Raw genomic sequence first — 16,842 nt, forward strand, 5'->3', positions numbered from 1 at the left:
AATGGGGGACCAACTCCATATTAAAGTATATGTATCTGAATACAATGTCATTACAGTCCCTGTTGGTGTAATGGTCAGGTGTCCGAATACTTTAGTCCATATAGTGTATGTTATATATGAACATGTTGTTAGATCTGGTGATATGGTGCTGTTGTGGTTGCCATGATTATAGAATGTTTTAAATCAGTTCCTTCCAAACATGCCCTGTTTATAAATATGACCAGCTTTATTTTTTTATTTTTCACTCCTTCCTGCCATTTCAACCCCGCTGTTCAGGTACAAGGTGCGAGATCTGTGACGACGGTTTCTACGGTGACCCCTCGGGCTGGTCTGGCGCGGCCAGGCCCTGCCGGCCCTGCGACTGCAGCGGTAATGTGGACCCCAACGCCGTTGGTGTGTGCGACCACCTTACGGGCCGATGCCTCAAGTGCCTCCACCACACCGACGGTGACCGCTGCCAGCGCTGCCAGCGGGGTTACTATGGCAACGCACTGGACACCAACGCCGACAAGTGCAAACGTGGGTGTCTGAGGGGGTGAGAGGCATTTCAGTGGGAGCACATTAAATATAAAACAAAATGGAACAGAATAAAAAATGCGATAAGTTTAAAAGGGATGCCCTCAAGCTATCTTAATGTTTACAGAGTGGGTGAGAAGGGATCATAAAGATTTTATTATCATTTTAAGAGTTCAGTGGGCAACTCCGCAGGGATTTTGGAGGAAATGAAGTAGCGGAGCGCATTTTGTTTTGAATGGGCTGCTTCTAAATCTCAGCTGAAATGCATTCTGGACCTTGGATCACCACTGAGACCAAATTGCCCTACAAGTGGATTTCCTGCGGCGCAGCTTCCATTCAGGCCTTCAAGAGGAGGAGGAGGAAGGAGGGAATGAAATGTCAAGAAAATAATTTTAAAAGATTATTTTCCTCAAACCTAAAATTATCTCTGAGTCGATAAAGGCAAGAGCACAGTGCCATGAATTCCACTTTCAAGACTAGAGACAAAATCAAGCCTTTTATGCACAATAGCCTCAATATTGGTCTGTGGTATAAATTGGTACTACGAGAAGTAATGTCATAATATTGCTGAATTTTCCTATCCCCATATGCATGTTACACACACTGTGATAACCTGGCCAAACATTGCTGCTATACTGTAAAAGACACTTCTTCACTTGCTTTGCCCCACTGAGCAGGGTGTCCGTGTTGTCACGGAGATGCAAGGGACAGTTAATCTGCTGTCTGTCCTGGGCACAAATGTGAAACATTGGTGAGGAAGACCCCCGTCATCCCTCAGAAAGGCTGGGATGTTGAAGGTTGTCCGGACAGGCACGATTTATAATCCACAGAGCGACAGAAATAACAAGATTATGAGCGAGAGGCAGTGTGCTCGGCCTGCTCACTCTGCAGTCTGGGGGAGAGAGTTACAAACAGCACAGCTGAAATATGGATGAATCCTGGCAACTTAGATATACTGTCCCTACTGAGACAAGTCTTTTGAGGCCACCGGGTGGAGAGGTGGCATCAGTGTGCAGTTCTTTGAGCTATTCACACTGTTGAGACGTGGCTGCTGTGTCCTTGAGCTGGGGCTGCGGTGTGGATTGTTCACCTAAAAAAAGAACTGAGAACAAATTAAATGAGCTATGGAATCTGCTGCGGAAACGGCTGCAATGCATTTCATGCGACATCAATGCTGTCCTATATCTCCCAGCGTGCAGCTGCGATCCCAGAGGCACCGCTGGGCCATTGGAGGACTGCCACCCCGAGACGGGCCAGTGTCTCTGCCTAGGTCACGTGACCGGGCGGGACTGCAGCCACTGCGCGATTGGCTACTTCAGCCTGAGCCCCGGCCAGGGGTGCGAGAGGTGAGTCTGTGTGGCAGAACCCAGGTGTGTGTGTGGGGAGCCCATGAGGGAGGGGGACGTCACACCCGGGGCCAGTTTCAGCGCGATGTGGACCTGACAGAGATTTTTGGCAGAATAAACAGCCTTTTGGAGGGTAAACATATGACTCATAGGGAAGGTATCTGTGTGTGCTCTCTGAACAGAACCACAGACAAACAGGACTGCAGACAAACTGAATATATGGACGTAGACCATTCATTCATTAATTCACTCAGTCCTCAAGGACACATTTTTAAATGCTGTATTCACCAGTCAGATCAGTGTTTTTTACTTTATTTGTTTGTTTGCTGTCATGCAATGATGACCTACGGAAGAGGTAACTGTTGATTCTGTAGACAGTCAGCAGTGTTTTTGATGGAGTGGACAGATTAGCAGGGAGTTGGGTGTGACCACCATTTTAATACACTTATGAGTAATTCACTCTGTGGAAACAAGATCTCATTTTAAAGATGGCATCTCCTATACCACAGTGTCCCTGGGTGCACTGGGTCACTGGGTTTATTGATATGAGGTCTAGAGTAAAGAAAGACACAACTGACTGAGGATGAAGCAGCATATGTCAACAAAGTGGATATCTGGATAAACTCACACCTAGACACTTGGGATAGATCACTACATTTTATTGCCCTCCACCACATCTGATATTTATGCTAAAACTACTTGTAGACTTATGTACAATAGCTATATATAATACAGTGCAGTAGCTGTCTAAAACAAATTGTTCTACAGACCCACAGCCTACACTCCTGTACACTTTAACTTATTGTGCAGTAGCTGTTAACTTATTGTACAATATCTGTTCATATTTATTTTTTTACATGCCTCATTCATCCCATCCTTACACCATTCCATGTATGTGTCCTGCACTACTCTTGTTGTTTGTTGTTCCACTACTATTGGGTGGTATTTGTTGTTGTCACCTTGTAAATCATTGTGTGAATACACTATGAGAGACACTGGAACTGGAGTCAAATTCCTTGTATGTGTAAAAGCATACTTGGCCAATAAAGTCTGATTCTGATTCTGATTCTGAGATGTCAATTAATATATATTCAAAAATTGGAAATCATCTTATGAATGGCCTTTCCAGTAAATTCACAGACTGATGAATAGTAACCAAATTAATAAATTTAATTCTTAAAACATCCATGTTCATATAACAAAATAATTATAACATTTCTGTTTAGCACATTTTTAAAGTAACCACCTCTAATGCAAAACATATGAGTTAAAATATATGAGTAAAAAATGTGAATCAATGCCACTGAAAAGTTTGTATAAATACAAAATACATCTCATAATGTAAATTTATTTTAATTTACATGAATGTAAATTCATGCACAATAGGCAGTCCTGTTCTCCTGGTTTCCTTAATACAGGCACATGCTCAGCTGTGCTGTTCTCTCACCCATTCTAGAACTCAGAGCAGCTGCAACTTGATTTTGCACCTGCATTACCTCCCTCTGCTGTCTGTCTTCAGATGTAACTGCAATCCAACTGGCTCATCCTCCCCAGCCTGTCACCCAATCACGGGGCAATGCGTGTGCCGCCCAGGAGTGGAGGGGCCTTCGTGTGACTCCTGCCGAGAAGGCTTTTTTGGGTTCTCTTCCAGCGGCTGCAAAGGTACGTGACCCCAAAAGAGCTCTCCTTTATCCGAAAAAGCCCTGGCACATGTGTCAGTCACGTTTCTTCCCATCCATGTCTTCTCCTTTCTCTGTGCACTCCAGCATGTAACTGTGACCCCATGGGCTCAGTCACCATGCGCTGCCATGCCAATGGGACGTGCACCTGCCGAGAGGGGTTTGTGGGGTACAAGTGCGACAAGTGTGAACTCAACTACTTCCACAACAGAGCCACGCACCAGTGCGAGGAGTGCCCTGTTTGCTACAGCCTTGTGAGAGACCAGGTGAGCCCACACAGCTCAGTGTTTCTCCGAAACTTTGATGAAAGGATCATGAGAAACAAGGATTTGGGTACGGTTTGGCCAGTCACGAACAAATTGGATCAAAATCTTTATCCTCCCGGTAACCGCAAGCTTAGAAATGATTACAAACAGCAGGTTCTACCTGGCAGGGTCAGCCCTCTGATTAATGGCAAAAGCACCTCAAGGTCCAACTTAGCAATTTGCAGCATACTGAAAGGTCAAAGATTTGGGGTAATTTGAGGAGCGCGGCAGTGCCCTCTGGCTGTTTTTTGAGAGGCGTGCCTCTGTGTTGCAGGCCCACCGGCTGAGGCTGAGCCTGCACAGCCTAGAGAAGCTGCTGGAGCGCTACAGCTGCAGGGGCCGGCGTGGGAGCCAGCAGCGCTCTCTGCAGGGGGAGGACACCCTGCCCAACGCGCTAGAGGAGTTCCTGGCCATCCAAGGTGAAATGCCATCCCCCCCTCCCCCCCCTCCTCCTGGGATGGTCCCATCCTCGTACTCCCTCAATGCATTTGCTTCGCGCACCCGTGGGCCATTTGACGCTGTCATCTTGCATTCTTATTGGGCTCCTGCGTGCAGCAGCGTTCTGATGAAGACACAGGCTGCTTCGACGCGTTAGCTTTTAGAGTTTGTGGCTGTATAGAACACTTCTTAATGCAATGAAAGGAAAGGATTTAAAGATGAAGCAACAGGAGAAGGCCCTTCAGTACCGCTGTATGAATGACTGAACTCTGCTGAAGCCCTGTGATTAGGGCATGAAGCCACAAGAAAGGTTATTGTAAGACAATCCCTAAAAGTGACATCAGTCATAGCTGTATCCTTGATATCCATAATAACCACAGCTGTGAGCTGGTCTGGAGATTTGCTGCGTGTTCTTACTGCCCTTAGTGCCATTGCTTTGTTCCAGCTCTCAGCTGCGTCATGTCCAATCATCACATGCGTGAGCGGATGGCTTAGATGTCTCATGCTCCCTGAGAGCGGCGGGCCAGATAACACACGGCGCTGGGGAACGGAGGACACGCCGGACGTGATGGCTTGTGACGCGCCCTGTAACCCGCTAGCGTAAATTACATGTGGATTGCCGTTGAGATTTCGGGATGTGTCGTGTCATGGCAGAGTCGCTGTGTGGAGTGGCAGCTGAAACCCGGCACTTGTAGTCACGGGCCTGGGTCCCTGGTGCGATTCTGTTGCACTCTAGACTTGGGCAAAGCACTTCAACTCAACTGCACCAGGCAAAACTCATGTTGCGTATGGGAATAATTTTATTATGGTAAAAGCGTGAACCAACCAATCAGATGGTAATCTCTCTTTCTCTCCCTCTTTCTGTGTATGTGCATATATATAATATATATATATATATATATATATATATATGTGTGTGTGTTTCTCTCTCTCGTTCTGCTTGCATTTCAGAGGCACGAGAGGCCTTCATCAGCCAGTTCACGCATCTGGAAGCGTCTGCGCAGACAGTGCATGTCCAGCTGCGCAGCATTGCTGCAGCAATGAACTGCAGCAGAGAGGAGGTGGAGACAGAGGAGGGGGAGGGGCAGAGGAGGGTGTGTAGGGCCCTCGCAGACCCTGCCTCTGCGGTGGGCGCAGCCCTGGTGCACCTGAGCCAGGCGGTTCACACCCTGGGCAGCATGGTAGGGACAGACAGGGTCCATCCCCCTGCACTGGCACCGGCTGAGTGTTAGGCAGCCCTCACTGTGCCCACTACACCAGTTGATCCACATTCCACATACATCAGCGAGTCAGCGCAGGGCCACACCCTGAAGCATAACTCACGGCCACTCACCACTACCAAAATGAAATATATTGCAATATACTGAGAAATATATTGTTCAGCCCAAGAATACATTGCAGATACATATAAAATATATAAATGCAAAACAGTAAACATATTGCAATATACCAAAATGGAGAAATTTTACATATGTTAAGTATATTGACTGAGCTAAGAGATTATTTACTAAAATATATTCTTAATATATACACATTTTTATCTGGTCAATTCACACAAGAGAGTTGAAACTTTTCTGTAATAATATATATCGGGGTGAAGCAGCCAATTGTTGTGGATGTTTTGGACTCACATTTCATCAGTGCTGATCTGGCTAACCTATCAGCTTCACTCACCAGGCTAATTATGCGGTGTGTGTGAAGGGATTGTTCTGAATTCCATATTTCACACAAGATAAATCAGTGTTGGGGTTACTTAGCAACTCAGTTAATTAGCATAATTCACATTCATATTTAGTTCAGTCATCAGTGATGCGTTTTTATGTTAATGACAAAATGAATGAGAGACCAGAGCTGCTTTATTCAGCAGAATGTATGTATGTGTAACAAGTCTAAACTTACTGAATAAAGACCCAAAAGATCTGGAGTGGAACTTCACTGACAAAAGTACAGACCAAACCAGTTACAAAAGTAAGCAATTTTAATAAATTATATTCCTTTTTGACATTACAAAGAGGCAGACAATAAGGCCAATAGCCCACTCAGACAATTCAGACATGGGCAGAGCAGTTACAAAGGCATTAAACGACTACACAAAGAAACCAAACGCTCATAACACTGCACAGTAGAGTATCAATATGGTGAAATATCACAGCAAATAAGCACACCGTAACTCACTTTAGTAACTGGTCTGACTCTGCTAACAGTTCTAGGCTATGGCAAGGGGCCTGCATAAGTTAGAGACACTAACGTTAATAATGGAAACATTTACAAAGACACATAAAATACAAAAAACGTGCCGCAGCGCCCCCCTCCCCTTCTTACTAAGGGAACCCCACACAGCACATAAACCCGCTGGGCTTTTAACACTACAGATGCGCTGAACACCCAAACTGCGTGACGTCACAGACCTGTGCGAGTTGGGACACACAATACGATAGCTAAATCAGATCCGGAAGGGATTTGCAATCTGGCCGCACCAAACTCCGAACAAATCAAGTCACTAGCGGAGCGCTTGATACATTAATACTATATTTAAAAACACAAATAAAACTCCTTAATTACAGAGCCTAGATAAGCGTAAGTACTTCAAGAATAACAATACCGCACATGTATGAGCTTGCTTGCGTGTCTCCCAATTTGCTTCACCGGTGACAAACGAGAGAAAATACAGCTAAATGTGTTATTTAAAGAGGCACTTAGCTATAGATTAGTCGCTCATTGGTCAGACAGCCGTCAGTCTGTCTACAGCGGCCGCACGCATGCATGTCATCAATTAACCATTCAGTGATTCCCGAATGCAATGTACCCAACCTAGAAGGAAACAGACAGGTAGGAAATAAGCCCAACCTAAAACAACCCCGATTTCCTTAGCGGGCTTCAAAGGTATATCATAATCGTTTTCGTTACGGATATAAATTTTAAAAAATATTCACACTCCTATTACATATGCATGTATCTATAAATGTATCTGTGTTTGCATATACTGCGCAGAGCTAGAAACAAAGTTGGTGAATGGAACCCACTGTGGGCATCAGACACTGGTAGAAACTGAATGGAATGTTTTACATTCACTGTTGGAGCTGCTACAGTCATGCTGTTTGCTCTGGGGAATTGGAATTGCTAATGGATATTGCTTTCGTATTAGCTGGTTTCATTGAAATGAGCGTCTGTTTGGCTGAAATTCTATTTGTGCCCTACCTGTTTGACTGCAGGCCTGGGGCAGTGGAATGCAATTCCACAGTAAGAAGCAGAACACGGCGAGAAATGAAAAGAAAAAATGTGCATATTAGATATGTTGATTCAATTTCTTTTTTTGTATTAAGTTAAAATGATATTTTTCACATTAAATTTCAGTCAATGTTTATCTAGCTGTTCAGAACCTTAGCATTGAAAATTGGTTTGGTAACAGGCACATTGACGATATTAATGTGTGCAATGACAGAATATATTACATATAAACATGTGTACTTGCTGTACCAATTTTATCTTTTTTTCTTGCAGTGGCTGTGTGATTAGGTTAAATAGGTCTCCCCAACTACAGAATCTACAGCATTTTGTTCCATTTTCACCCAAGCGTTTAAGTGCTAAATGCAGTCAATTATCATCGTGACTTGACCAATTTAACTCCTTTCCCCAGTTGTGGAAGTGTTAGAAGGTAGAAAAGAGGAACTTCTGTTGGATTGCATCGCACCAGTGTCAAGAAAATCGGTGATAATGTGACGCGACTTCAAGAAATTAGCGTCACGCATACAAAAGCCGATTTTGTCAAATTGTCCAAACGCAACATGCTTCACGATCTGATTCTTTCCACTTGCCAACGAATGTGTATCAATGTTTGTTTGCAAGGTAATTCCCTTTGAAGTTCCCACGGCGCCAAACCAATGGACCGCGCTGGCAAACGAGTCCCGGGCCCTGGGGAAAAGGCAGGCATATCATCGCACTTGGCAGAATTTTTACTTAGCCAGAGTCATTTACCGATTACGCCTGTCTAATCCGCGTTTTCCCTTTGCGTCTTTTAGTCACGAGGAAGCGGCCAGTCGCATCGACTCAATGGCAAAGAAGGCTTTGATCGCATCAAACCAGACATACTCTCTTCTGATGGCCCTTCTGGAGGATAATTCCACCGAGCGGCACATTAGCAGCCTAACAGAGCAGTGAGTACAAAGGCGGCTCGGTCATCGAAGGGGGCATTCTCACGCAGAGGGAGTAATCGATGCCAGGCAGGCGGCTTTTGTCTCCAAACAAAACGCGTCGGAGAAATTAAAGGCGCAGTTTTTTTTTTTTTTTTTTTTCAAGCGCGGGTAATTCCACTGCCCTTAAGACACTGTTCTCACGGTGGCATACGTATGAATTAACAAGTTGCTCTCTTGATCTAACCTTCATATATGTATTTCTGAACATTAAGGAATATTAATGCCGCACGAGTCACATGGCACGGGATTCAGGGTCTTGCTCTATAGCGCTCCAGTTGGGCGCGTGTTGATATGTAAGGATACCTGGTGACCGTTGGTTGCCTGGAAGCCCGTTAATTTCAGGTGACACATCTGAATTTTATGCTGCGTGACTTTCAGACTTTGAGATTTCACGCTTCAAGGATTCTAAGATCATTTGTCGTAAAAGCTCGACACTGCAAAGCATCTATTACTGATAGTTGCAGCTGCGAGCAAAGCTAAACGAATGGCTCTTTTGTATCGCTCATGAATGAGGATTTTCTTGCTAGAACCCATTTATAATTTCCTGATTTTATTGGAGACGTGACGTCTGTTTGGGGCACAGAAGCTGCGCTCTGCAAGCCAACACCGTGTTACATTTCTGGAGCATTTGTTTCATTTGGCCTGCAGTGCTTACATTGTAACTATTTATGAGGCTGGATTTTTTATTTCACTCATTTAGATGAAGTATCTTAAGAAAGAAATGGAAAGGGCACAATAACAGAATACAGGCTGAGATTTGAACCCCCAACCCCCTGAAGTAAAACCCCATAAATACCCTGCCTTGCTGTCTGCGCTGTCATGATTGTTAAATTCATATGGCATATGTTTTTGTGTGTGTCTGCCGATGCATGTTTGTATGCATGCATCACTCTGCATGCCTGACTGACAAAGTTAACACACAATGCACGTCTGAAAGTTAGTGGTTGAATGCATCTCTTCATCATCCCAAATTACTGCAGCATCAGACCAGGAAAGACACTCTGAGTAATGATTCAGCATTACATAACCATAATAGTCTGGAGTTTAAGCATCTGTTATTGAATAACTCTCCTCCCAAAGGCACGGCACTTCAAGGATTAGTCAGGGAAGGCTGCTTTGTTTTTGTCAGCCTTGTTGTGAAGTGTGTAAGAAAAATCCTTGTTCAAAGAGAAAAAGCCAAACTTTTTCTTCGATAAAAAACTGCACTGTTTGTTTTCATATTACAAAACAACCTCATAGTAAGTTTGATCTATTCTGCAGAACCATGGAGTCATATGGATCTTAACTACCATTTGTTTTAGTCTTCAGCCCTTGTAGTACGTTATTGTGCAATAAACTAATGAGGCAATAACGCAGGCCGCATCAGTGCTGTAAATACTCAGTGCCACACATTAAAGGGTGTCAGTTGTAAAGCGTCTATTAAACACGTACAGATTGCTTTCTCAATTCCCTCTCCCAGATTTCTGGAAATGCATCAGGCAAAAGAGAACCTGACAGCCGAAGTGAATGAGAGTCTGTCCGAGGCCATTGCGGCGTACAGCTTCATTCGGGAGGAGTCTGCCGAGATTGCCAATGCCTTGGTCAATTTCACCTCCTCCATGCAGCAGCTGACAAACCATTCTGACCCCGGCCTTGTCCAGGGACAGACAGAGGTCAGTGAGGACAGAGGACTGATTGCTTGTGGTGGAGAAGACCACAGTACACACCATTGCTTGTGGTGCACTGTGGACAGCAGCTAAACAATCGCAATGTTTGCATTGACTTTACTGAGGTGGGATGGATTTTGGGAAGTGCTATCCCAGTTGTCCGATTTGGCATGGATTCAAGCTGGTAATGTCAGCTGTGACAGAGGACAAAGGTGGTGTGATGGCATGTTGGACAGTATGTTGTGTGTGTGTGTGTGTGTGTGTGTGTGTGTGCGTGTGTGTGTGTGTGTGTGTGTGTGTTTGTGTGTGTCGGAGAGAGAGAATGGAATTTTGATAGGATACTGAGACAAAGTCTTGTCCCTCTTAAGCGCAGTCATTCTAGCACAATGTAAAGAATGTTAAAAAATGTTCCTTTTAAAAAAAGAACCTGACCTGCATAAAAATACAATACATACAGTATATGTATAGTGTACTGATCTGAAACAGCTGTCTGGTTGCCATGGTATCTGTCTGTCCCAGGACCTGGTCAACAGGACAGGGGAGTTAGACCTGCTGGTTCGGTCAAAGGATGAGCTGGTTATTAAGATTCAAGAGGAGCTGAGACCTCAGGTGGAGAGTGCGGAGAAGCACATGGAAACAATCCAGATGTATGACCAGGTAACATGTCTGCTGTATGGGTCCCACCTTCCTCAAGTTCATTGAAATGTACACCAGACACCGTACAAGAGCCACACATAGTGTCCTGTATATTTTCTCATTCCCCAGGGTAAATAGGATTTGGATGAATGCTTTGGATCATTTTTTTGTAAACAGTTCCACTTGGCTCTCTGCAGTGCTGTTAACATTAACACTTTGTTCACATTGTTTAAGCAGAAAACATCATCCAGTACATGCAAATTTTCTATTACTACATCCTACATACTACATTCTTTGTTCCAGTGTCATTTACATTTACATTTACATTTATTTATTTAGCAGACATTTTTTCCAAAGTGACGTACAAAAGTGCATACAGTAAGTATAGCGACAGTACGGGGACAGGACGTGTACAGTTCCACGATGAGAGAGTAGTTTTCAGCTGAGAGCAAGGTCTGTTTGAGGACACAGTACTATCTAATTTGTACAACTACAGGGTATAGGGCAACTAATAAGATACACCTTCAAACTTCAAACAGCAGCTTCAACTTCAACAACTTCAAACAGCGCAATGAGTGCCAGAGTGCCAAAGTAAACACGGTGACAAAAACAATACACAAAAGCACACAGCAATTTACAAATCAGTCATCAGGGTTTGAATATATTTGGAGAGCATTGTATGCTGGGTGCATCACTGGTAGAAGTGTCAGAAAAGGAGCCACAGGTAGTTTTATTTTATATTTTTATATTTTTATTTAAGCAGGAAGATTAGGTGTTCTCATATGCAGAGACATCTTGGCCCAGAGGCATGAAAACACTCTAACAGTCATGCAGGGAGTGCAGAGAACAGAGTGGTTAAAAATATCAACCTGTGCAAACAAGGAAATAACCAGAACACATCACACCGCACAGGTGTCCTGAATGGTGTTAAACGGTGTCACCTGTCACACGAAGCAGGCGTTCTGCCTTCTTCATCTGATGGGTGGCTCTCATCAGAGCTAGAGCAATGAGCATTTGATGTGCAATCAAAAGACCATTCAAAGGGGTAAAAGAGAGCAGGCCCAATCAGAGATCATTTTCACCAGTCCAAATGGCCAGTGCTGACCTCCTGACCACCCAGTGGCATTTTGCTCAGAAGTCTGGTTCGGGGAGGGGCTGGTGTTCTGAGTTAAGCAGATTTGTATACCCAGTTCCAGGTAGTGTCTCTGAGCCTTCATTGTGTCTTACATTATGTGCCTTCTCCTTTGCGCTCTCCCTCACCCTGCGAGTAGCTGGCAGCCGGACTACACCAGACCAAGGCTGCCTCCCTTTCTTCCGTAGTGAAAGGGAAGGAGATCGAGTCTGAATCCTCGGCCCTGATGAAAGAATTGGAAAGTACGCTCTCTCTCTCTCTCCTCCATCTTTTTATTTTCTTTTTTTCTCCCTCTTTACTTCTTTACTTATTACATTTCATTTGAATAACAAAAACATGTAAGCTTATGTGGATCACTTTTCAAGGGTCAAAGTCAAGTCTCTCTCTCTTTATCTCTCTCTCTCTCGCCCCCCCCCCCCCCCCCCTTTCTCTCTCACTACTTTTGTGTGGTCTCAAGCCCATGCAGTGGCAAGTTATTTTACTCAAATCAACAGCAGCCACTCTTTTGTTGGTGGAGTGCAGGCTATTTTTTTCTCATTATTTATTGGGCATTTGTACATAGCTTTCAACTTCACACCAAGTTTTGAAACTACAATTTGACTGGAAGCTCCATTATGTCTGAAAAGTTTCTAGAACGCAGTTAGTCAGTATGAGAGTATAGAGTGCAGTTATGTCACAAACTAATCCTTTTGATGGTTTCTCTTGGACACCTATAGTGATAACTTTGAGCTCCAGTAATGAAATTAACAGTCTCATTTGCTATAGTTGATATTAAAACATCCATTAAAGAGTGAAATTATATTTTACTGCACCCAAACCATTTTAAACTCTTAAAATAATTTCTTTTACACACCTGCTTCTACCTGGCCACGGACTGTTGGATTACAGCTAATTGTTCTGCTGTCACAACTTGACGTTTTTGTACGTTTTTATCAGACATGAAGAACGAGTGGCCCCGCAAATTTGCTCAGACCAAAGCTGCCACAAAGAAGAGCAGAATGGTGGAAGAGAGGATTCTGGGAGATGCCAGGAAAAAGACCAAGCAGGGGGAGAGGATGGTCAAACCTGCACAGGACAACTCCACCCTGTCCAACACCACGGCTGCCCAGGCAGAGACCCTCGCCAACACCGTCTCCAAAGTGAGTCAGAGGGTTAGACCTGCATCAGAAGCATGAGACTTCACTCTAATGCAGATCAAAAAAGCTCAATGTCAATATTGTTTATAGCGTGTGTGTTCCTTCTGTGCATATCAGAGGCCTTTATAAATCCATATGATCCTTTTTCAAATCGTACACACTCTGAATCATATTGTTAAAGCTTAAAATGTATTTTTTCCCTCTGACCATAGGAAGCAAAGGATATACATTCCCAAGCAAAGTCAGCCAAGAGTGCATCTGCCCAGCTGAGCTCCTCTGTGGACACAGTGCTGCAGCAGCTGGAAGAGCAGGAGCACAAAGCTGCTCAGATGATAATGGAAGACGTCCATGATGTAATGGCACAATCTTAGCTGTCATAACAATGAACAAAGAATCAATAAATGATCTGTTTATGCTCCTCATTTGGAGATCCTGAGGTATAAGTTAGATGGTGTTTCCTTTTAGGGGAAAAAAGACAATCTTTGTGTCATCTGTCATTCCTGGCACAGAGACATTAGCAGTAAGTTTAATGTTCTCCTGAACCGGATCATTTTGTTTGTTGGAGTGAAATGATGGGAACTTCTTCCTGACTGTCTGTGATTGAGCCCCTGTGTTTTGACATGCAATTCATGATTCCAATTTCAGACTGAAGAGTTGGTGGGCGACATGACAAAGAACATTGAGACAGCGAAACTCAAGCTGGAGGCCTACTCCATGACACTGACAGAACTGCTGAGCAAAATTGGTAAGAGGGAAAAAAACACGCTCTCTTGACATTCTCTGTCATTTACCAGCAATTTCCTCAATGGGTCCCCTCTCTCCAGCTTGTAATAGAACCTCTCCGCAAAGTTCCATTACAGGCTACTCACAGCATCTCTTTTGGAGACCACTGAGACAGAGGTCATACAACTCACTAGTTATGTCTTTTCACATTTTACTAATTTCTCATGAGTTTTTGCATGACAGAAAGGCTCTATTCCTAGAAAAGTCCTTTAATCTTTTTTGCTGTTACTTTTTGTTTTGATCATTCAAATATAGTATGATTTATATTATAACACAATGTTAGATGAAAGACAAAGGGGATTGTTTCATGTAGCTATTTTTTATGTTGAAAGCTTGCTACAAAACTATTTAAATTACTCAGATATAGAATATAGATGATTTTTTTTTCAGATGGGGACATTTACTGGGGAATCCATTTGACCAAATTATATCTCTCTGGGGGCGTACTTTGAATTGTGTTTGATGGATCTGCCTACAGCAAAAATAGATGATAGAGAAAATGCTAAACAAACCGTGTCTCCTCTCTGTGTGCTCACAGAAGGGAACATGGCCATCGAGAGGTTCGATAAGATCCTGAATGAGACAGAGCTGTGGCTGGGCTTCCTGCGGCGGAGTGTGGAGAGCCCGGCTCTGAGCAGGAAGATCCAGGCCCTCCGGGACACAGCGCTGGACCAGGAGTCGCAGCTGCAGCAGGTGGAGCGAGACATCCAGGAGATCTCTGAGGAGAGGCGCAGCCTGCAGGACATCGCGCTGCACCTGCCCCAGGGCTGCACAGGGGGGTCGAAGGCAGGGGCGCAGTGATTGGGCCTCCAAGCGGGTGGCTCCGGGTGACCTCTGACCTTCACTTTTTTTTTCTGCTGTTGAGAGAAGCAGGGGGCAGGTCACCTCTCCTTCCTGTTGAATTTACCCTGAGGTTACTTCCCTACAGGAACAGGGAGAGAGTAGACATACACTGAGACTTTTGTCCCATGGGACTCTCTGCATTCTCGCCTCTCCCACTCTGAGGACAGACACAGGGAGAGGAAATTTTATAGGACACTGACTGTTTCTATGGATGTGCTTCCTTTATTGTATTCCTTTTAATGGTTTTACACTGATGTTTGATTACTTCAAGAATCATTAGAATACTTCTTTAAAGCTTGAGACTTCAACACATTTAGTCAAGTTAAAATAATGTTGATTTGGGAGGGGGATTAGCGGAACACTTTCACGTCTGACAGATTAATTTAGGACTGAGCCATTTCTAATCAGCACAGTTTAATTAAAAATGAAGCCTTTACCCTCTATATGGTCCCTGCTTGAGTACAGCCACTCACTTTGGATTCTGTGTTCCTCTTTCCAGTTTTGAAGTCCTTCATTCAATTATCTGCTGTGTAAAAGAAGAAATGCGCGCCAACTCCTGCCAAAGTGTCAGTGAAGTTTAATAGAAGAAATAGCTGCTGAATAATGGAATTGTTTCGATTTGTCCATTCTGTCATATGAAATGAAAGCCCCCTAGTGACCTTGTTCAATCTCACATAGTAATGGAATTTTTTGGATGAGTCTGATTTAATTAATGTTCAGTGCTTTTTGAGGAGTACTTTAGAAATGCTTAGCACAGGAAAAGGAGGGGGTGAAGATATTTTAAATTGATGTGACTTGGCCAGGAGTGCTTCTTTGCCAAAAAGTAGTTTTAATCCCTTTTACTACTGGTTCTCTGGTTTTGGTCAGAATGAGTCATGTATTACCCACTCTGTCCACAAGGTGGTACTGTTTATTTCTGGGGAAAGAGGCGAATGAATTCGCATCTAAAGAATTGAAGTTAATCAGTTCTCAAATCTGAACCCTGGAGTCAATATTGCTATTATGGACAAAAAAAACATTGACATATTAAACAGGTTTTTGTACATTTATATGTGTTATTAAATGAGAAATGATATTGCATGAAGGGTTCATCTTATCCCTTTAAAGGGAAGAAGTAAACAGTAGCAGTCATTGATTATGGTATGCATTTAAAAAAAAATGTCATGGGCAGTTACCTTGTGGAAAATTACCTTGTGATTGTGTCAGGATGGTTTTCAAAATAATTACAGTTAAGTTACTTTAATATGGCATTGCACAAAAGTAATGAATCCAACACTTGTTTATTTACATTTAAGAGAAACATGGGTTTGGCCCATCATTTTTTCTACCTGCATTGATGTCAGTGTGTGTAATAGCGCTCTGTGGAAAGAACACTAAGAATATCAATTAAATCAGTTGGTGTCTCGACCTGTGTGTGAAAGTTAGTAATCTTAAGTGAGCAGGTGCTGCAACACTCATCAATTCTTCTGTGCCCCTGCGGAGTCACCTGACCCCTCAGAAAGGAAGGCTGAATTTATGCTTTGATATTTCATACAATGTCTGTTAGTTTTGTATTCACAATATTGTGATTAAATACATGTCTGGCCACAGGCCAGTCTTCCTCACAGTGCAAACAAGGTGACTGTTATAAAGTGCTTCATGCAAGACGCAAAAGAATATGAATTCAACAATGCTAAATAAAGTTGAAAAAGTAAGCAGAAACAATATGAATTCAAAATGAGAACAATGGTAAATAAAGTTGAAAAAATAAGCAGAAACAATGTTGTATGGGTAGACAGCAAAGCTGACTTTACTGTGCAGCATTTCCATAATACCACTAGATCATGTGCTACTCACAAACGGATTTGTTGACACCTTGAGACATCCAGTCACTGTGGATCACCTGCTTTGTCTATTGTCAACTAAAATGTATGCAGTTATGCTGGTCATTCCTGGTTATTGATTTTAAATACATAATATCAAGATATTTCTGAACAAGTAATAATCCCAACCAAGCACACATTGCCATTAATGTAATTTGTCCTTTCATTGATCAGTCTTTATACAACAGTGACACATATGGGACTGACAATATTTTTCACCCTTATATGTCATACTTTTATATTTAAACTCATTTACTCTTACACATTTTTTGGCTCTGTGGAGAGCGATGTCAGATGAATCTTAATAAAAAAATAGTGAGCGATAAT

The 16,842-nt window shown here is 43.2% G+C and overlaps 1 protein-coding gene across 1 annotated transcript in view; it reads left to right on the forward strand.

The window, feature by feature from the left end:
• The window catches only part of lamc3 (laminin, gamma 3), a 65,687-nt gene extending 49,391 nt beyond the window's left edge, over nt 1–16,296 (forward strand). The window contains exons 14-28 of the mRNA XM_036528345.1: nt 277–519; nt 1,709–1,862; nt 3,382–3,524; nt 3,629–3,807; nt 4,121–4,265; nt 5,236–5,465; nt 8,131–8,207; nt 8,304–8,438; nt 9,937–10,129; nt 10,643–10,780; nt 12,031–12,133; nt 12,828–13,030; nt 13,240–13,380; nt 13,673–13,772; nt 14,349–16,296. Of these exons, the coding sequence (XP_036384238.1) occupies nt 277–519; nt 1,709–1,862; nt 3,382–3,524; nt 3,629–3,807; nt 4,121–4,265; nt 5,236–5,465; nt 8,131–8,207; nt 8,304–8,438; nt 9,937–10,129; nt 10,643–10,780; nt 12,031–12,133; nt 12,828–13,030; nt 13,240–13,380; nt 13,673–13,772; nt 14,349–14,611 (2,447 nt within the window). The 3' untranslated portion in view covers nt 14,612–16,296. The remainder of the gene's footprint in view (nt 1–276; nt 520–1,708; nt 1,863–3,381; nt 3,525–3,628; nt 3,808–4,120; nt 4,266–5,235; nt 5,466–8,130; nt 8,208–8,303; nt 8,439–9,936; nt 10,130–10,642; nt 10,781–12,030; nt 12,134–12,827; nt 13,031–13,239; nt 13,381–13,672; nt 13,773–14,348) is intronic.
• The last annotated feature ends 546 nt before the right edge of the window (nt 16,297–16,842 follow it).

This window comes from Megalops cyprinoides, chromosome 5, assembly GCF_013368585.1.
Source record: "Megalops cyprinoides isolate fMegCyp1 chromosome 5, fMegCyp1.pri, whole genome shotgun sequence".
In the NCBI taxonomy this organism is placed as follows: Eukaryota; Metazoa; Chordata; class Actinopteri; order Elopiformes; family Megalopidae; genus Megalops; species Megalops cyprinoides.